The sequence below is a fragment of the Nerophis ophidion genome, linkage group LG28 (assembly GCF_033978795.1).
Source record: "Nerophis ophidion isolate RoL-2023_Sa linkage group LG28, RoL_Noph_v1.0, whole genome shotgun sequence".
Taxonomy (NCBI): domain Eukaryota; kingdom Metazoa; phylum Chordata; class Actinopteri; order Syngnathiformes; family Syngnathidae; genus Nerophis; species Nerophis ophidion.
Genome location: NC_084638.1, coordinates 34,833,657 through 34,847,878, shown reverse-complemented (window position 1 = coordinate 34,847,878; position 14,222 = coordinate 34,833,657). Strand labels below are relative to the sequence as shown.

The 14,222-nt window shown below is 35.2% G+C and overlaps 1 protein-coding gene across 2 annotated transcripts in view; it reads right to left on the bottom strand.

Moving 5' to 3' along the window:
- Positions 1-14,222, bottom strand: part of LOC133545246 (collagen alpha-2(IX) chain-like) — a 52,493-nt gene that overhangs the window by 38,157 nt on the left and 114 nt on the right. For both annotated transcript variants that reach the window (XM_061890638.1, XM_061890637.1), the window contains exons 1-2: positions 14,208-14,222; positions 7,072-7,251 (exon numbers count right to left, since the gene is read on the bottom strand). The exon at positions 14,208-14,222 is cut by the window's right edge and continues 114 nt beyond it. In XM_061890638.1, coding sequence (XP_061746622.1) covers positions 7,072-7,251; positions 14,208-14,222 — 195 coding nt within the window. The remainder of the gene's footprint in view (positions 1-7,071; positions 7,252-14,207) is intronic.

Below are 14,222 nucleotides of genomic sequence, written 5' to 3'. Positions count from 1 at the left end.
AAACAGTAAGAGCCTTTAAAAGTAAAACATCTACAGACATACATCACATAGATATGGTAATTATTAAAGAATGTATTCATTTAATTCCTAAGCCATTGGCTCACATATGTAATCAATCATTCAAGTGTGGATACTTCCCAGATGATATGAAGATAGCAAAGGTTATTCCTGTTTTTAAAAATGGAAATAAGCATCTTATGGAAAATTATAGACTGATTTCAATACTCACTCAATTTTCAAAAATTTTAGAAAAGCTTTTTACAAAACAGTTTAATAATTTTCTGGAAAAAAACACCTTGCTTAAGCAGCAGCAGTATGGTTTTGGGGAAAATCGAACAACTACGTATGCAGTAATGCATATGCTGGAGGAGGTTAGTACTGCTATGGATAATGATGAATTTACAATAGCCATCTATATTGATTTAAAAAAGGCCTTCGATACCATTGACCACAGACAGTTAATAAATAAGTTGGATAAGTACGGCATCCGAGGGCCAGCTCTGTCCTGGATCAAGAGCTATCTAGAAAATAGAAAACAATGTGTTCAGGTGGATAATACAATATCTGGATTTAAAAATATAGTTTGTGGAATTCCACAGGGTTCTATAATTGGTCCTAAGTTATTTACAATTTTCATTAATGATTTTTGTGATGCATCAAGTTTCTTAACATTTTTTATGTTTGCTGATGATACAACTATCCTTTGTTCTGGAAAATCTTTTAATGAACTTTTGGTAAAAATAGAACAAGAAATGACAGTGCTTAAAAACTGGTTTGATATGAATAAATTATCACTTAATATTGCTAAAACTAAATTTATGATATTTGGTACCAAAACTGAGGTATCTAATGAAGTAAATATTAAAATAAATGGATATAAAATTGAGCGTGTCTTTGATACTAAGTTTTTGGGAGTTATAATTTATTATAAATTATCATGGAGACAACATGTAAATTATATAAAAACAAAAATATCAAAAACACTTGGTGTTTTGTATAAAACTAAAGAATTACTTAATTATAATTCTTTGTTAACAATTTATTATACTTTGATACTTCCATACATGACATACTGTGTAGAACTCTGGGGAACCACTTTTAAAACCATAACTAATGATATTGTTTTGCTGCAAAAAAAAGCTGTACGGCTAATAAACAAAGCAGGATATTATGACCATACCCATCCATTATTTGTTAAATCAAAACTTATGAAATTTCAAGATATTGTTTATTATAAAATAACACAGATAATGTTCAAAGCAAAAATAAATACTCTTCCAGAAGGAATTCAAAAATACTTCACTCTACAGACCAGCAAATACAATCTAAGAGATGAATCTAGGTTTATTTTACCAAAAGCAAGACTAGTGGTTAAATGTAGATGTCTATCTGTTCTCGGTGTTAATTTGTGGAATTCTGTTGGTAAAGAAATAAAAATGAGTGACTCAGTATTTAATTTCAAAAAGAACATGTCACAATGTATTTTAAAAAGTTATGTGAACTAGAAATTTATGTTTGTTTGGTTAAATGTTGTATTTAGAAGGTATGTATGTTTATCTATTTACAGAAAAGTGTATGTGTGTAGGTACATATTTTTGTATTGTTTGTTGGGGGGCAGCTTGAATGTGGATGCTGAATGACTATATTTCTTTTTGTGTTGCAGAATTATTAGAAAGGGTAACTTAATTGAATCTAAAAAATGTATGTTGGGCATATAAGCTTTTTTGCTTCTGCCCGTTTCAGTCATGTTATTCATTTTTGAATCGTGATCTATGTTTGAATATGTTTTTGTTAGACTGAAAATAAACTGAGCTGAACTGAACTGAAAGATGTAGAAGAGACTTACAGCATCGCGGAGAACCTCGTCACAGCCATTCTGCAGAAGCAACTGGGCATTTCGGATGAAGAAGTCAAGAGGATCCAAATGGAACGAGCACACAGGATTGGCAAACGCAAAGAGGATGCTAGACCGAGACCTATGGTTGTAAAGTTGATCAAATCCAAATGCAAAGACGGAGTGCTTGCTCTCTCCAGAGGGTTACTAACCCTCCTTAATCTTTACAAAAGATTAAAAATGTTATGGATGCATTTGATTTAATTGATATCTGGAGATTAAAAAATACTAGGTTAGTACAATATATGTGGAGAAGACAAAACCAGGCAAGTCCTATTGACTATTTTTTATATACCATTTTCATTGCTAAACAAAGTGACTGCAATATCAAGCAATGATAAATTGTGTTCTGATAATAATTGTATAGGTTTAAAAAACTGCAATTGAAGATAATACATGTGAGCCCAGATATTGGAAGTTGAATCAAATGCTTCTACAGGATGAATAATTCATTGAAAAAAAAAAAACTTATTACTGACTAATTTAAAAATAATACAGGATCATCAAATCGCCAAATCGCCTGGGAAGCCTTCAAATATTTAAGGGGATATGCCATTGTGTACTCTTCATGGAGAAAAAAAACTTAAAATGGTCTAACAGGAATTAAAGAAAGAAATTGAGGATTTACAAAAAACATTGATAGTAGTGATAATCTAATTAGCGAGCAACTGAATTCCTTTTACAGCCAAAAAAGAAGAGTTAAACTTAACTGAAAAACAATTATTTTAAAGTTATGACTGCAACAGAGCAATCTGGATGAAAAAAAGGTGATAAGTGTTCAAAATTAATTTGAAATATCCAAGCAAAAAAACGTTATAAAAAGAACATTTCCATACGTATTAAAACAAATGGAAAGGTATTGGATACACACACCACATTGTTGAAAGTAAAGGAAAATTACTTTGGAAATATTTTTTCTAATAAAGTAATCTCTCCTGAAACTACTTTTTTTTTTCAGAAAATTATAAAAGAAAATTGACTTCAGAAGAAAGCCATTCATGTAAAGGCCTCATTAGAGAGGAAGAACTTGTGGAAGCTGTTAAGTCTTTTCATCCAGGGAAACCCCAGAATTAGGTGGAATACCTATTGAGGTCTATCAAGTATTTTATGAAGAGGTTAAGAAACAACTGCTTTTGTAGTTTTAATTACTCATATAAAACACATGTTTTTGTCTAACACTCAAACAGAAGGTCTTATTTCTTTATTCTGAAACAGGAAATAAATGGTGAGTATAAAGACCAAGTTTATCTAAAAAATTGGAGACCAATGACACTTCAGTGATACGATGCCAAGATCCTGGCAAAATGTTTGGCTTAAGGACTTAAGTCTGTTTTGTCAAATATTAGGGTTAGGGTGAAATATTATTCACCAAGATCAATCAGGTTTCCTACAATTAAGTAACATAGGAAACAATATTAGACAGTTATTAGAAATGATAGAAAATTATAATATGGAAAATAAAGGATCAATTTTTACAGTCAACCTGGAGAAAGAATTTGACAAAATTAGCCTAGATGTGTAAAAGCTTAGTTTGTTTCAATTTTGGCAACACCTTACTACACTGGATCAAGACGCTATATATTTAAATGAACTGTAGAATCATCAATAATGGATACATCTCTGGGACAATACTTCTATTAAGAGGTCTAAAACAAGGGTGCCTTTTGTCTCCATACTTATTTATTATTGCTATGGAAATATTGACGGTAAAAGTTAGATTGAATAAAAATATTGAAGGGCTCAGTAATAATATTATTGAAAGTAAAATAATGTATGCCGAAGATTCAAGCTTCTTTATCAGCCCCGATCCTCATTGTTTGCGAAAGCTTCTTAATCATTTGGACATATTTTCACAGCAATCTGGGCTTAAGCTAAAATATGGTAAATGTAAAATAATAATCGGAAATCTAAAGGGAACGTTATTTCGATAGCAATGCAAAGTGCCTGTTTTGTGGACAGATGGACCATTTAACATACTTGGTGTTTTTGTCCCAGAGAATCTGGAAGATCTCGGCTCAGTAAATTATGTTAATCGATTAAGAAAACTGGATAAAATGATGCAATTATGGAAAGGGAAATCCTTAATCTTGTATGGTAAAATATCTATTGTCAACTCGTTAATCATTCCTCAATTTATTTATTTGTTTTTGTCATTACCAGCTCCATCAAAACACTTTAAGGTCTATGAGCAGAGGGTCTTCCATTTTGTCTGGGACGGCAAACCAGAAAAGATTAGAAGAAAGGTTTTGTACAATGAATATGAGGGCCTGAAACTTCTCAACCATGAAGCTATGTGCCTGTCTTTAAAAGCATCAATTGTTCCAAAGACGTAATTAAACACTGAGTGGTACACAAGTGTCCTGTTGGACAAAAAACATGTACTGTATCAAAATAAATTGTATCCGTTTTTACAATTGATGACCTCGCATTTTCCTTATGTAGAGAGAGAGTCTGCTGGGAAACATGGCGAGGTTCATGAAGGAAACAATCCACTCATGGTGGTGTTTTATATTTGATGTGCCAGAAAAAAGAGATGACATTTTGCAGAAGATAATATGGATGAACTCTATTGTTGTAATAGATGGAAAGCCTTTCTTTTGGTAAACTATGTTTGAAAGAGGAATCATTTTTGTCAATGACATTATCAATGAGAACGGTAAGATTATGAAGTATGATGAATTTAAAGGCCTACTGAAAGCCACCACTACCGACCACGCAGTCTGATACTTTATACATCAATGATGAAATTTTAACATTGCCACACATGCCAATACGGCCGCTTTAGTTTACTAAATTGCAATTTTAAATCTCCCGCGAAGTTTCCTGTTGAAAACATTGCAGAATGATGACGCTTATGTTGACGCGTGTTTGTGACGTTATTGTTTGTAGTGGACATTTTATCCAAGCATCACTCACAGCTAAAAGTTGTCCAATTTAATTGCATAATTACACAGTATTTTGGACATCTGTGTTGCTGAATCTTTTGCAATTTGTTCAATTAATAATGGAGACGTCAAAGAAGAATGCTGTTGGTGGAAAGCGGTGGATTGCAGCCGCTTTTAGCAACCAAAACACAGCCGGTGTTTCTTTGTTTGTTGTGAAGCTTTACTATGGAACAGAGCAGTCAAGCGAACATGTTTCTCTACCACATGTCAACCAGAAGGTTTCGGTGAGAAAATTGTGGTAATAAGTCGGCTCTTATCGGAGACATCAGCGGAGCTTGTGCCGTTCTTCCTGCAGCAGCTGTCAAATAGCCAGCTGCCACTTTCTTGGCTCCTCCATGGCTTCCATCAGAGACACTGCTGGTCACCAAACCCCTCCCAATTTCAGGTATGACTTTATAATCTCACTAAAACACTAGTAACACAATAATCAGATAAGGAATTTTCCAGAATTATCCTAGTAAATGTGTCGAATAACATCTGAATCGCTCCCACTGCCCTAGCCTTTTTTTTCTATTGCTTCACTCTAACTTTCCTCATCCACGAATCTTTCATTCTCGCTCAAATTAGTTGGGAAATCGTCGCTTTCTCGGTCCGAATCGCTCTTGCTGCTGGTGGCTGTGAATATAAACAATGTAAGGAGCCCTACAACCAGTGACGTCACACGCACATCGTCTGCTACTTCCGGTACAGGCAAGGCTTTTTTTTTAGCGACCAAAAGTTACGTACTTTATGGTTGATGTTCTCTACTAAATCCTTTCAGCAAAAATATGGCAATATCGCGAAATGATCAATTATGATACATAGAATGGACCTGCTATCCCCGTTTAAATAAGAAAATCTCATTTCAGTAGGCCTCTAGAACTATGTATGATGATGCTTGTTCAAGTTTTTCATTCAATCAACTAACTGGAATAATTGGGAAAAGATGGAAACAAATAATTAATTATGGAACTACTAAATTATTAGTTTGTAAACCTCTAATAAGAAATTCTAGTTGGCAAAAAGGAACTAAAATAAATATAAAATAATATAATGTTTATTTAATAAAGAAATCTTTGAAGGATGCTCATATAACACATATGGAAAATGGGAGGACATTTTTGACTGCTTTTTGACTGAAGAAATATTCAAATTAATCTACAAAACTACTATCGATTTGCAAAATTGTTAATTTCAAATTAAAATTATTTATAACTTTTCGAAGACAAGAAAAATGTTAAAACTATGGAATGTGACAAGAGTCGGATGAATACCTATTTTGTTGTAAGGAGTCTGAATCCACCCTGCTTTTGTTTTGGTATTGTCATATTGTGTCTTCCTTTTGGGTGGAAGTTGGAAAAATGTGTTTAATTATTGGTTTGTTTATGAAGCTTAATATGGTTTCTGTTATTTTAGGAGAGTTCATTGACAGTCATGACTAAGTCAATTTAATTATAGCATTCAGTGAAAGTTTTTTTTTAAGGCCAAAAACAGATATTCACTTTTTACCCTCATTAAAACATGTATTCAGTATTTTTTGACTTCAGAAAGTTATATGGTTGAAACCGATAATGATGCCAATATACATAAAAAAAGATGGGAAGTTTGAAAATGTAATTTTGTTTACAGATATTTGCAATCTATTGTTGTGTTTCCTAATTTTGAGTGTACATAAATGAAGGCGTGTGTTGCTGAGCCCGACTTTGATTGATTGATTGAAACTTTTATTAGTAGATTGCACAGTTCAGTACATATTCCGTACAATTGACCACTAAATGGTAACACCCCAATAAGTTTTTCAACTTGTTTAAGTCGGGGTCCACGTTAATCAATTCAAGTAAACTGGACCTGGACATAATCTGGACTGGACCTGGTTTGAAGAACCCTTCAAACAATCTAATTTCATTCATAAGGTCCTTTTCAAAAAATATATATAAAATAAAATAAAATAAATACATTTAAAACATTTTCTTGAATAAGAAAGACAGTACAACAATATAAAACAGTTATAGAGAAACTAGTAGTTAATGAAAATGAGTAACATTAACTGTTAAAGGTTAGCACTATTAGACAGCGTAATGAAATACATGTTATACAATCTTTAGAAGAAATTGTAAGTATAATATATTATCTTCAGAATATGTTCATAGTGAAGCACTACAAGGACAGAAATATTTCATCCTGCTTGAATGTAAGACTTGTATTCAACTCCTGGGTAAACACTGCCCCCTGGTGGACTCTTCAACTACATACCTTGTCTCCTTTGCGTCCACTCAGACCTTGAGCACCTGGAACGCCCATGGGTCCTCTCTCTCCTTTGCGTCCACTCAGACCTTGAGCACCTGGAACGCCCATGGGTCCTCTCTCTCCTTTGCGTCCACTCAGACCTTGAGCACCTGGAACGCCCATGGGTCCTCTCTCTCCTTTGCTCTCCTGTCATATATGAGAACAATGAATAAGTATTGTACTTACAATGTGCTGTGCTGAGCAGACATGTGTTGAGTTGGCTCCAGCAGCAAACTTTCCATATTCACTTTTAGACCTTGTCATTGAAGCAATTTGAAGTACAGCGAGGTATTGCATGCATGACATACATGTAGATGTTTTTAAAAATGTATTTTGTAATTTGTGATTGCTGCTGTTCACATTCACTCACAATCACGTCCACACAGAAGTAATACAAATAACACTTTACTAGACAAAAGCAGCACCGTTGTATAGCACACTCGATGTAGATACTTTTTTAAATGTATTTTGTAATTTATGATTGGCCTCACGTGGGCCGGACAGGGACGCACATAGAGGCGCAGAATGCCCGGGTCTGTGTTACAGTGAATGAATATGCATTTTAATGTATAATCACCTCATGATAGTATTACACAATTCCCTAAGCCAGTGACTATCTAACGGTGGTAAGACAGAGAATGACATAAATATGCAAACAGTTTTACTGTTCAAATTGTGGCCAAAAATATTCAATGAATACTTATGGCCACTACGCAACTGGTCATTATGGTGGTACTTGGAGGGCAACGTTTTTTTTTCTTGAAGTGGTACTTGGAGAACAACCTTTACATATTTGCTTTTGAAGTCATAAGTCAGGGGAACAAGCATTTAAACAAAAACATTTCAGGAATATAAATGTTAACACAGGGGTGTCTAAACGTTTTCACCAAAAAGTCAAAGTATGTTGGTACCGTTTTGAGATATTTTTATATATCTTAAAAATAATACTCAAAACTGACATTAAAGAAAAAACTTGGGCCATGTCCACACGATTACAGAGTGTTTCAAAAACACATATTTGGGGTGAAAACAGTCTTCATTCACACAAGTGTAGTTTCAAAAGTGTCTCTGTCTACACACAAACACATACACCTGCTGTCATGCACATTTTGTCCAATCAAAATCCTGACAAATGGTGGCATTACACCTCTTATTATTTTTATTTTTATACACTACACGTAAAATGACTTGTCCATTATCTTTAAACCCAGCCTGCACGTACACAGAGCCCTGCGAACATTATTAAAGAGCGAATAATAGAATTATAACATGTTCAGCAAAATGGTGATGAATTACATGTGCAGTGAAGTCGACATTATTTCTAAAATCAGCACGCACTAAGGAAACCATTTTGCATGTTTGAGGGAATTATAAAGCATTTAATCATGGATATAATGATATGGTACATGGATGATGAAGTGTATATTGTCTTTCACATCAGTACAAATTACAAGGATGACGTTACATTGTTTTTTTTGTTTCTGCTTGGTCGCTCTTTTTGTGTGTGTGCGGTCGCGCCCGGCTCAATCTACAATAATGGAAGCAAGACACGTAAGTTCACTTCATGACTTGTCGTTAAACAAGGACTAAAAACATAAGATAATGTTGCACCTTTCTTATGACACAGAGCAAAAAGTCTTGCTTGTCAAAGTTGTGCCATCAGGTGGAGGTTCCACAGCCATCACATCCAAAACAGCTGACTGTCATTTGCGCTGACGGGAGTGTCACCAAGCCCATTTTAATGAATCTTTTTTTAATTCATGTTGAGTGAAAATAGCGCATCCAAACATAGAATAAATCATCTTATGGTGCGTTTAAAGGCAGCAAGGTAGCAAGGCAGTGTTGTTGAGCTTGGAAATGACACAAGCGTGACGTCATCTCAAGTCTCCGGTTGTGCCGTGTACACGCATACGCTCAGCGGAGACTTTTGGAACTCTACACTTTGACCAGCGTTTGCAAAAGTCTGCATTTTTAAAGACACGAGAGGCCTAAACACAGAGATATGTATGCGTTTATTAGGTTTCTCTGTTCGTGTGGACATGGCCTTAGTGTCAGCTTTGTGTTATAGACTACAAAGTGTAGCAAAGTATTACAGTAAAAAATAGAACATAGGTGGTTCCACAGCTGGGCGATATATCGATATACGCGATATATTGCGGGTTTGTCTCTGTGCGATATAGAAAATGACTATATCGTAATATTGGAGTAGACGTTCTCACGCAGTTGTTTTTAGCTGCGGGCATTACACTACAGGCTCTCCTCGCTCTTTCCTGTGTCTCCTTCTCACAGACAAGCAGGCGCACATTCTTACATACGTCACATACTGTCACCTCTTACTTCACATACGTATACGCCCTCGCCCAGCAGAGAGGTAGCGGCGTGGCTAACGTTAGCTGTGATGCTAGCGGGTTGTTGCAAGAGAACGAAGGTGCGAATCTCGTAACAAATGAATGAATTAATTCCCAAGAAAAACAGCACGGGGTCCATCGTCTGGCGGTGGTTCGGCTTCAATCGGAAATATGTCGAATAGACAACTTTAATTTGTTATGTGTGGAGCACAAGCGTTGCTACCAAAAGTAGCATTACTGCTAATATGTAGCATCATTTGAAAAGTTTAATAAATACAGTTTTGGTCAATTGACTTAGTTGTGATTTCCTTCTCTGCATGAAAGTTTTAAAAGTAGCATATATTAGTGCAGTATGGAGAATAATCACCATACTGCTGTGATTATATGTATCCAGTGTTTATTCAAGGCTAAGGCAAAATACAGAGAAATATATTGTATATCGCGATATGGTCTAAAAATATTGCAGTATTACAAAAAGGCAATATCGCCCAGCCCTAGGTGGTTCAACGTAGCACATTTTTCTGCCTATATTTTTCACATTTACTAATAGGGTGTCCAGAGCAGCAACGGTGGGCAAAATGAACTTTCACAAAATATTCATTATGAACAGTCCTGCAATGCGTTCACTTGTGGAAATGTCTAAACATAAAAGCTAAATGTCCTCCAATAATAAGCGCACAAGTCTTGCTGGGTAATATGGCCCAAAACGGATAGCATTTATGCATTTATAGTCTGAATGGCGATATATGTTATACCGTATTTCCTTGAATTGCCGCCGGTGCACTAATTAATTTAAAACCTCCTCTCACTCCTGCGCTTACCAAAGGCATGCAGTAAAAGTAAGCATGCGCACATTATTTTAAAACCTCTTCTCACTCCGACACTTACCAAAGGTATGCAGTAAAAATCTGAGTGTGATGTAAGCTTGGATCTTAAATCCTACTGAATAGTAGGGGTGTAACGGTACGTGTATTTGTATTAAACCGTTTCAGTACGGGGGTTTCGGTTCGGCACGCGGGCGTACCGAACGAGTTTGGAAGCAGAAGTCTTCACAAGCTGCTATGCTTTCTGCCTCTGTCTCAGCAGTGAGCACCCAGCATTGTCCTGCCCACACAACCATCTGATTGGTTACATACAAAGCCAATCAGCAGTGCGTATTCAGAGCGATGTAATAGCCAATCAGCAGTGTGTATTAAGAGCGATGTAATCAATGCTTTAGCGTCGAGCAGAGATATTCGTTTAGCAGGGGAGCAGCGGACTCTACCCAAATTATACTTAACACTTCCCAGTCACAACTATTACAAACATCACTATGAGCCCGTTGACCTTCTAGAAACTTAAACTGCAGCTCAGGTAGCTCACAGGATAGGTTTGAGGTGAAGGCTAATTAGCTTTTAGCGTAACATTAGCTCATTTTGCTGTGTGTGTGTGTGCGTGCAAGGGGCATCAAAACCCTGTCTGTCTGTTATTTCATTGAACTCCATCGTGTTTAGGGATAAATAGTCTCTCCCATTGCTATTGTACTATTTTTCAGCAATAGTTACATTAATCATTAGTAATGTAGCAGCCTAGTTTTGAATAGCAGGGTCCCTGCTATCGCATGTTGATAAAAATACAACATGTACATAATAAAAGTCAACTACAGGCTTCCCTAATACTGTAATAAATTAAGCATGATGAGTTGACATTAAACAGTTTCAATGGAAACTGTTTAATGTTGCACTTTTTATATGGAGAAGAAAGGTTTTTTCATTTCATTTAATCACAGCAACAACTTGAGACAGTTTAATGTGGATTAACGTGGGCAGAATTATTATAGTTTTCCTCATGTTAGAAGGATAAAGCCATTGTTTACAAATTTGGTAAATAACCAAAAAAGGTATATTTTGTTGTTTTCTTACTGTACCGAAAATGAACCGAACCGTGACCTCTAAACCGAGGTACGTACCAAAACGTAATTTTTGTGTACTGTTGCACCCCTACTAAATAGCTCTTAGTCTTCTTCCCTTTATGCGATTTCAAATTACCGGTATCAAAATCAGCCTCCTCCATTTTGAAAATGATGACAGGGGAAGTGTCACTCGTGACATCACGAGTTTGACCAGGCGGTAATACTAAGCATGCGCTAATTTTTTGGGGGAGCGAGTTTGACCCGGCAATAATTCAAGGCAGGCGCATACTATATGCCCTGCGGCAATTCAAGGAAATACGGTATGCTGGTACCTGAAACAACAGGTGTAAAGTGCTCGAGGCCGCTGACCTACTTATCTCCATTGCAGCGGTGGTTTGCGTTGTGCATCGTTGCTTCCTGTGCGTGGGGTTATTTTCAGAGCAACTGAAAAGCAGAGACGTGGAAATTCACAACTCTAAGCTGAAGAAGTAGAATAAATCAACACGCAAAATGTTTACATCTCAAGATCGTATCAAATTATACCCAAAGCTAAGTTTTAATTTCTTTACTCATAATTTAAGACTATTGTATACATTTTTTCTGTATAATCCTGAAATATGAAGTCAGTCTACGCATCCTATCATGATTTATAAGCTTCCATAAAATCTTTTTGTAAGGCTGCCGGCGCCGCCTCAGACAAACAAAACCATTGTAACATTTCACCCGGAAAAAAGTCCTCTGCTATGGTCCGATAGTGGTATACAAGTGCTAAATTATTCACTGTAAAACCCTGTTTGAAAATTCAACAAAATATGGAAGTTACAGCTATTGTTTATTGTAACGTCAGTACTTGGTTCATTAAATAATAAAATATATAATCTATCAAGTTTTAAAATATTGAATGAAGTGATTTTCTTTAAGTTACTGACTTTTTATTCATGCATTTATCATGTTTTGTAGTTCACCTTCCAAAAAGTAGCTCACTTATTTTCTTAGTCTTAAAAAGCGACAAGTTTTGAGCTTCAAAAATGCCTAGCTCCTTTGATATCATATTGGTTCAAATACCATTTAAACTTGGTTTGCCTTTGCACTAGTGTCACTTTTTTTTAAAGATATTCAGCATTTTAAATTTGGAGAGTATGCAGATTAATTTTTCCTGTATGTAGTAACCTAACGTGTTGCTTATAAAGTCATTAATTAGCAGTTTTTGTTATTTTTTTCCATTACGCTAGGTTTATTGCCTAAAGGCTGCTGGCTATTCAGTTTCTAACTACTCTTCAGTCGCTATACGACACACGGGCTATAAGGAAAGACATTTTCAAGCCCAGGACTAGCTAATCATTTGCAGGCATGTGAGCACCCTTTTAAAAAAAAAACATAAAGGCTGGCAAAAAAAATAAGAATAAATTAAATCAAGACTACATTTCCTGCAATGGAAACAATCACAAACAAACAAACAAATAAATACACACTATTTTTTTTGAACAACAAACATGTCCACATGTGAATAAAAATTAAGGCACTTTCAAGATATTCAACAATTTTACACATCAGGTTGAGCAAATTATGACTTTAACACAACATGTCAAGGAAAGAAAATAAAAGCAAATACAGTATTACAAATAATAAAACAATGTGATAAAATACACAAATTATAGAGAAAAAAGGCTACATTCAATCACCTTAAATGTTTTCAATAATGATATCAATTTAAAGTTTTTGGTACGTTTAATCATTTTCCAAGAATTAATTGGTAATTTGAAACCATTAAGCCAATTAAAACATGTAGGTTTTAACTTCAGAAATCGACATTTATGTATAAAAATAGTTGCTTGCAGCATAATAGTGTTGACAAACATGTCTAAGGATGTGGAGATGTCCCCATTCACAATAAAAGAGATCAAATTTGACACATATGTGAATGACAGTAACATATAAATGTTTGTCAACATTTTTATGCTGCAAGCAAATTTTTGTATGCATAAATGTTGATTTCTGAAAGAAAAAAACGTTTTCTAATTGGCTAAACGGTAAAACTATCAAATAAATATGCAAAAATGGTTAAAAGTACAAAAACCCTTAAACATACATCTTTATTAAAAAGTTTGAAAGTGACTTAATTTAACCCTTTTTTTTAAAAATTGTATCATAGTTTTTTATTATTTGGAATACTCTTTTTTATGTGCTTTTAACCCTTTCATTGACATGTTTTATTCATGCTAATGGATGTGTAAAATTGTTGAATATTAAAGAAAAAGTTTAACAACTCACTATATAGTTCTGATGTTGTGACCTCTGTTTATAATATACCTTTTCGTATAGTAATTATACGTCAAGGGCCGGGATCCGCGCATGCGCGAAGGTAACTTTTTGACTGCATTCTGTGACTTCACGTTTTGTTGAATTAGAATATTTTATGAATGTGTTGTCTAAAAACTAGCTGACCTAAAAGTAAAGGAAAAGAAGAATATAAACACGAAGAAGGGGAAATATATATACAATGAATAATTATAATGCAATGGCAACACTAAATTGGCCCTAGTGTGTGAATGTGAGTGTGAATGTTGTCTGTCTATCTGTGTTGGCCCTGTGATGAGGTGGCGACTTGTCCAGGGTGTACCCTGCCTTCCGCCCGATTGTAGCTGAGATAGGCGCCAGCGCCCCCCGCGACCCCGAAAGGGAATAAGCGGTAGAAAATGGATGGATGGATGGATAGTAATCGTCCAAATATGATTAGCAGTATGACGTGAACATGAATGTTTGGACGGCGAGATTTTAGCCGAGGAGCTATCGTTAGCTGTTGTGCTAAAACGCTACAAGGAGAGATATAGGTTATATGTGTAAATAAAGCTGTAGTCACTCACCAATCTGGAGATATA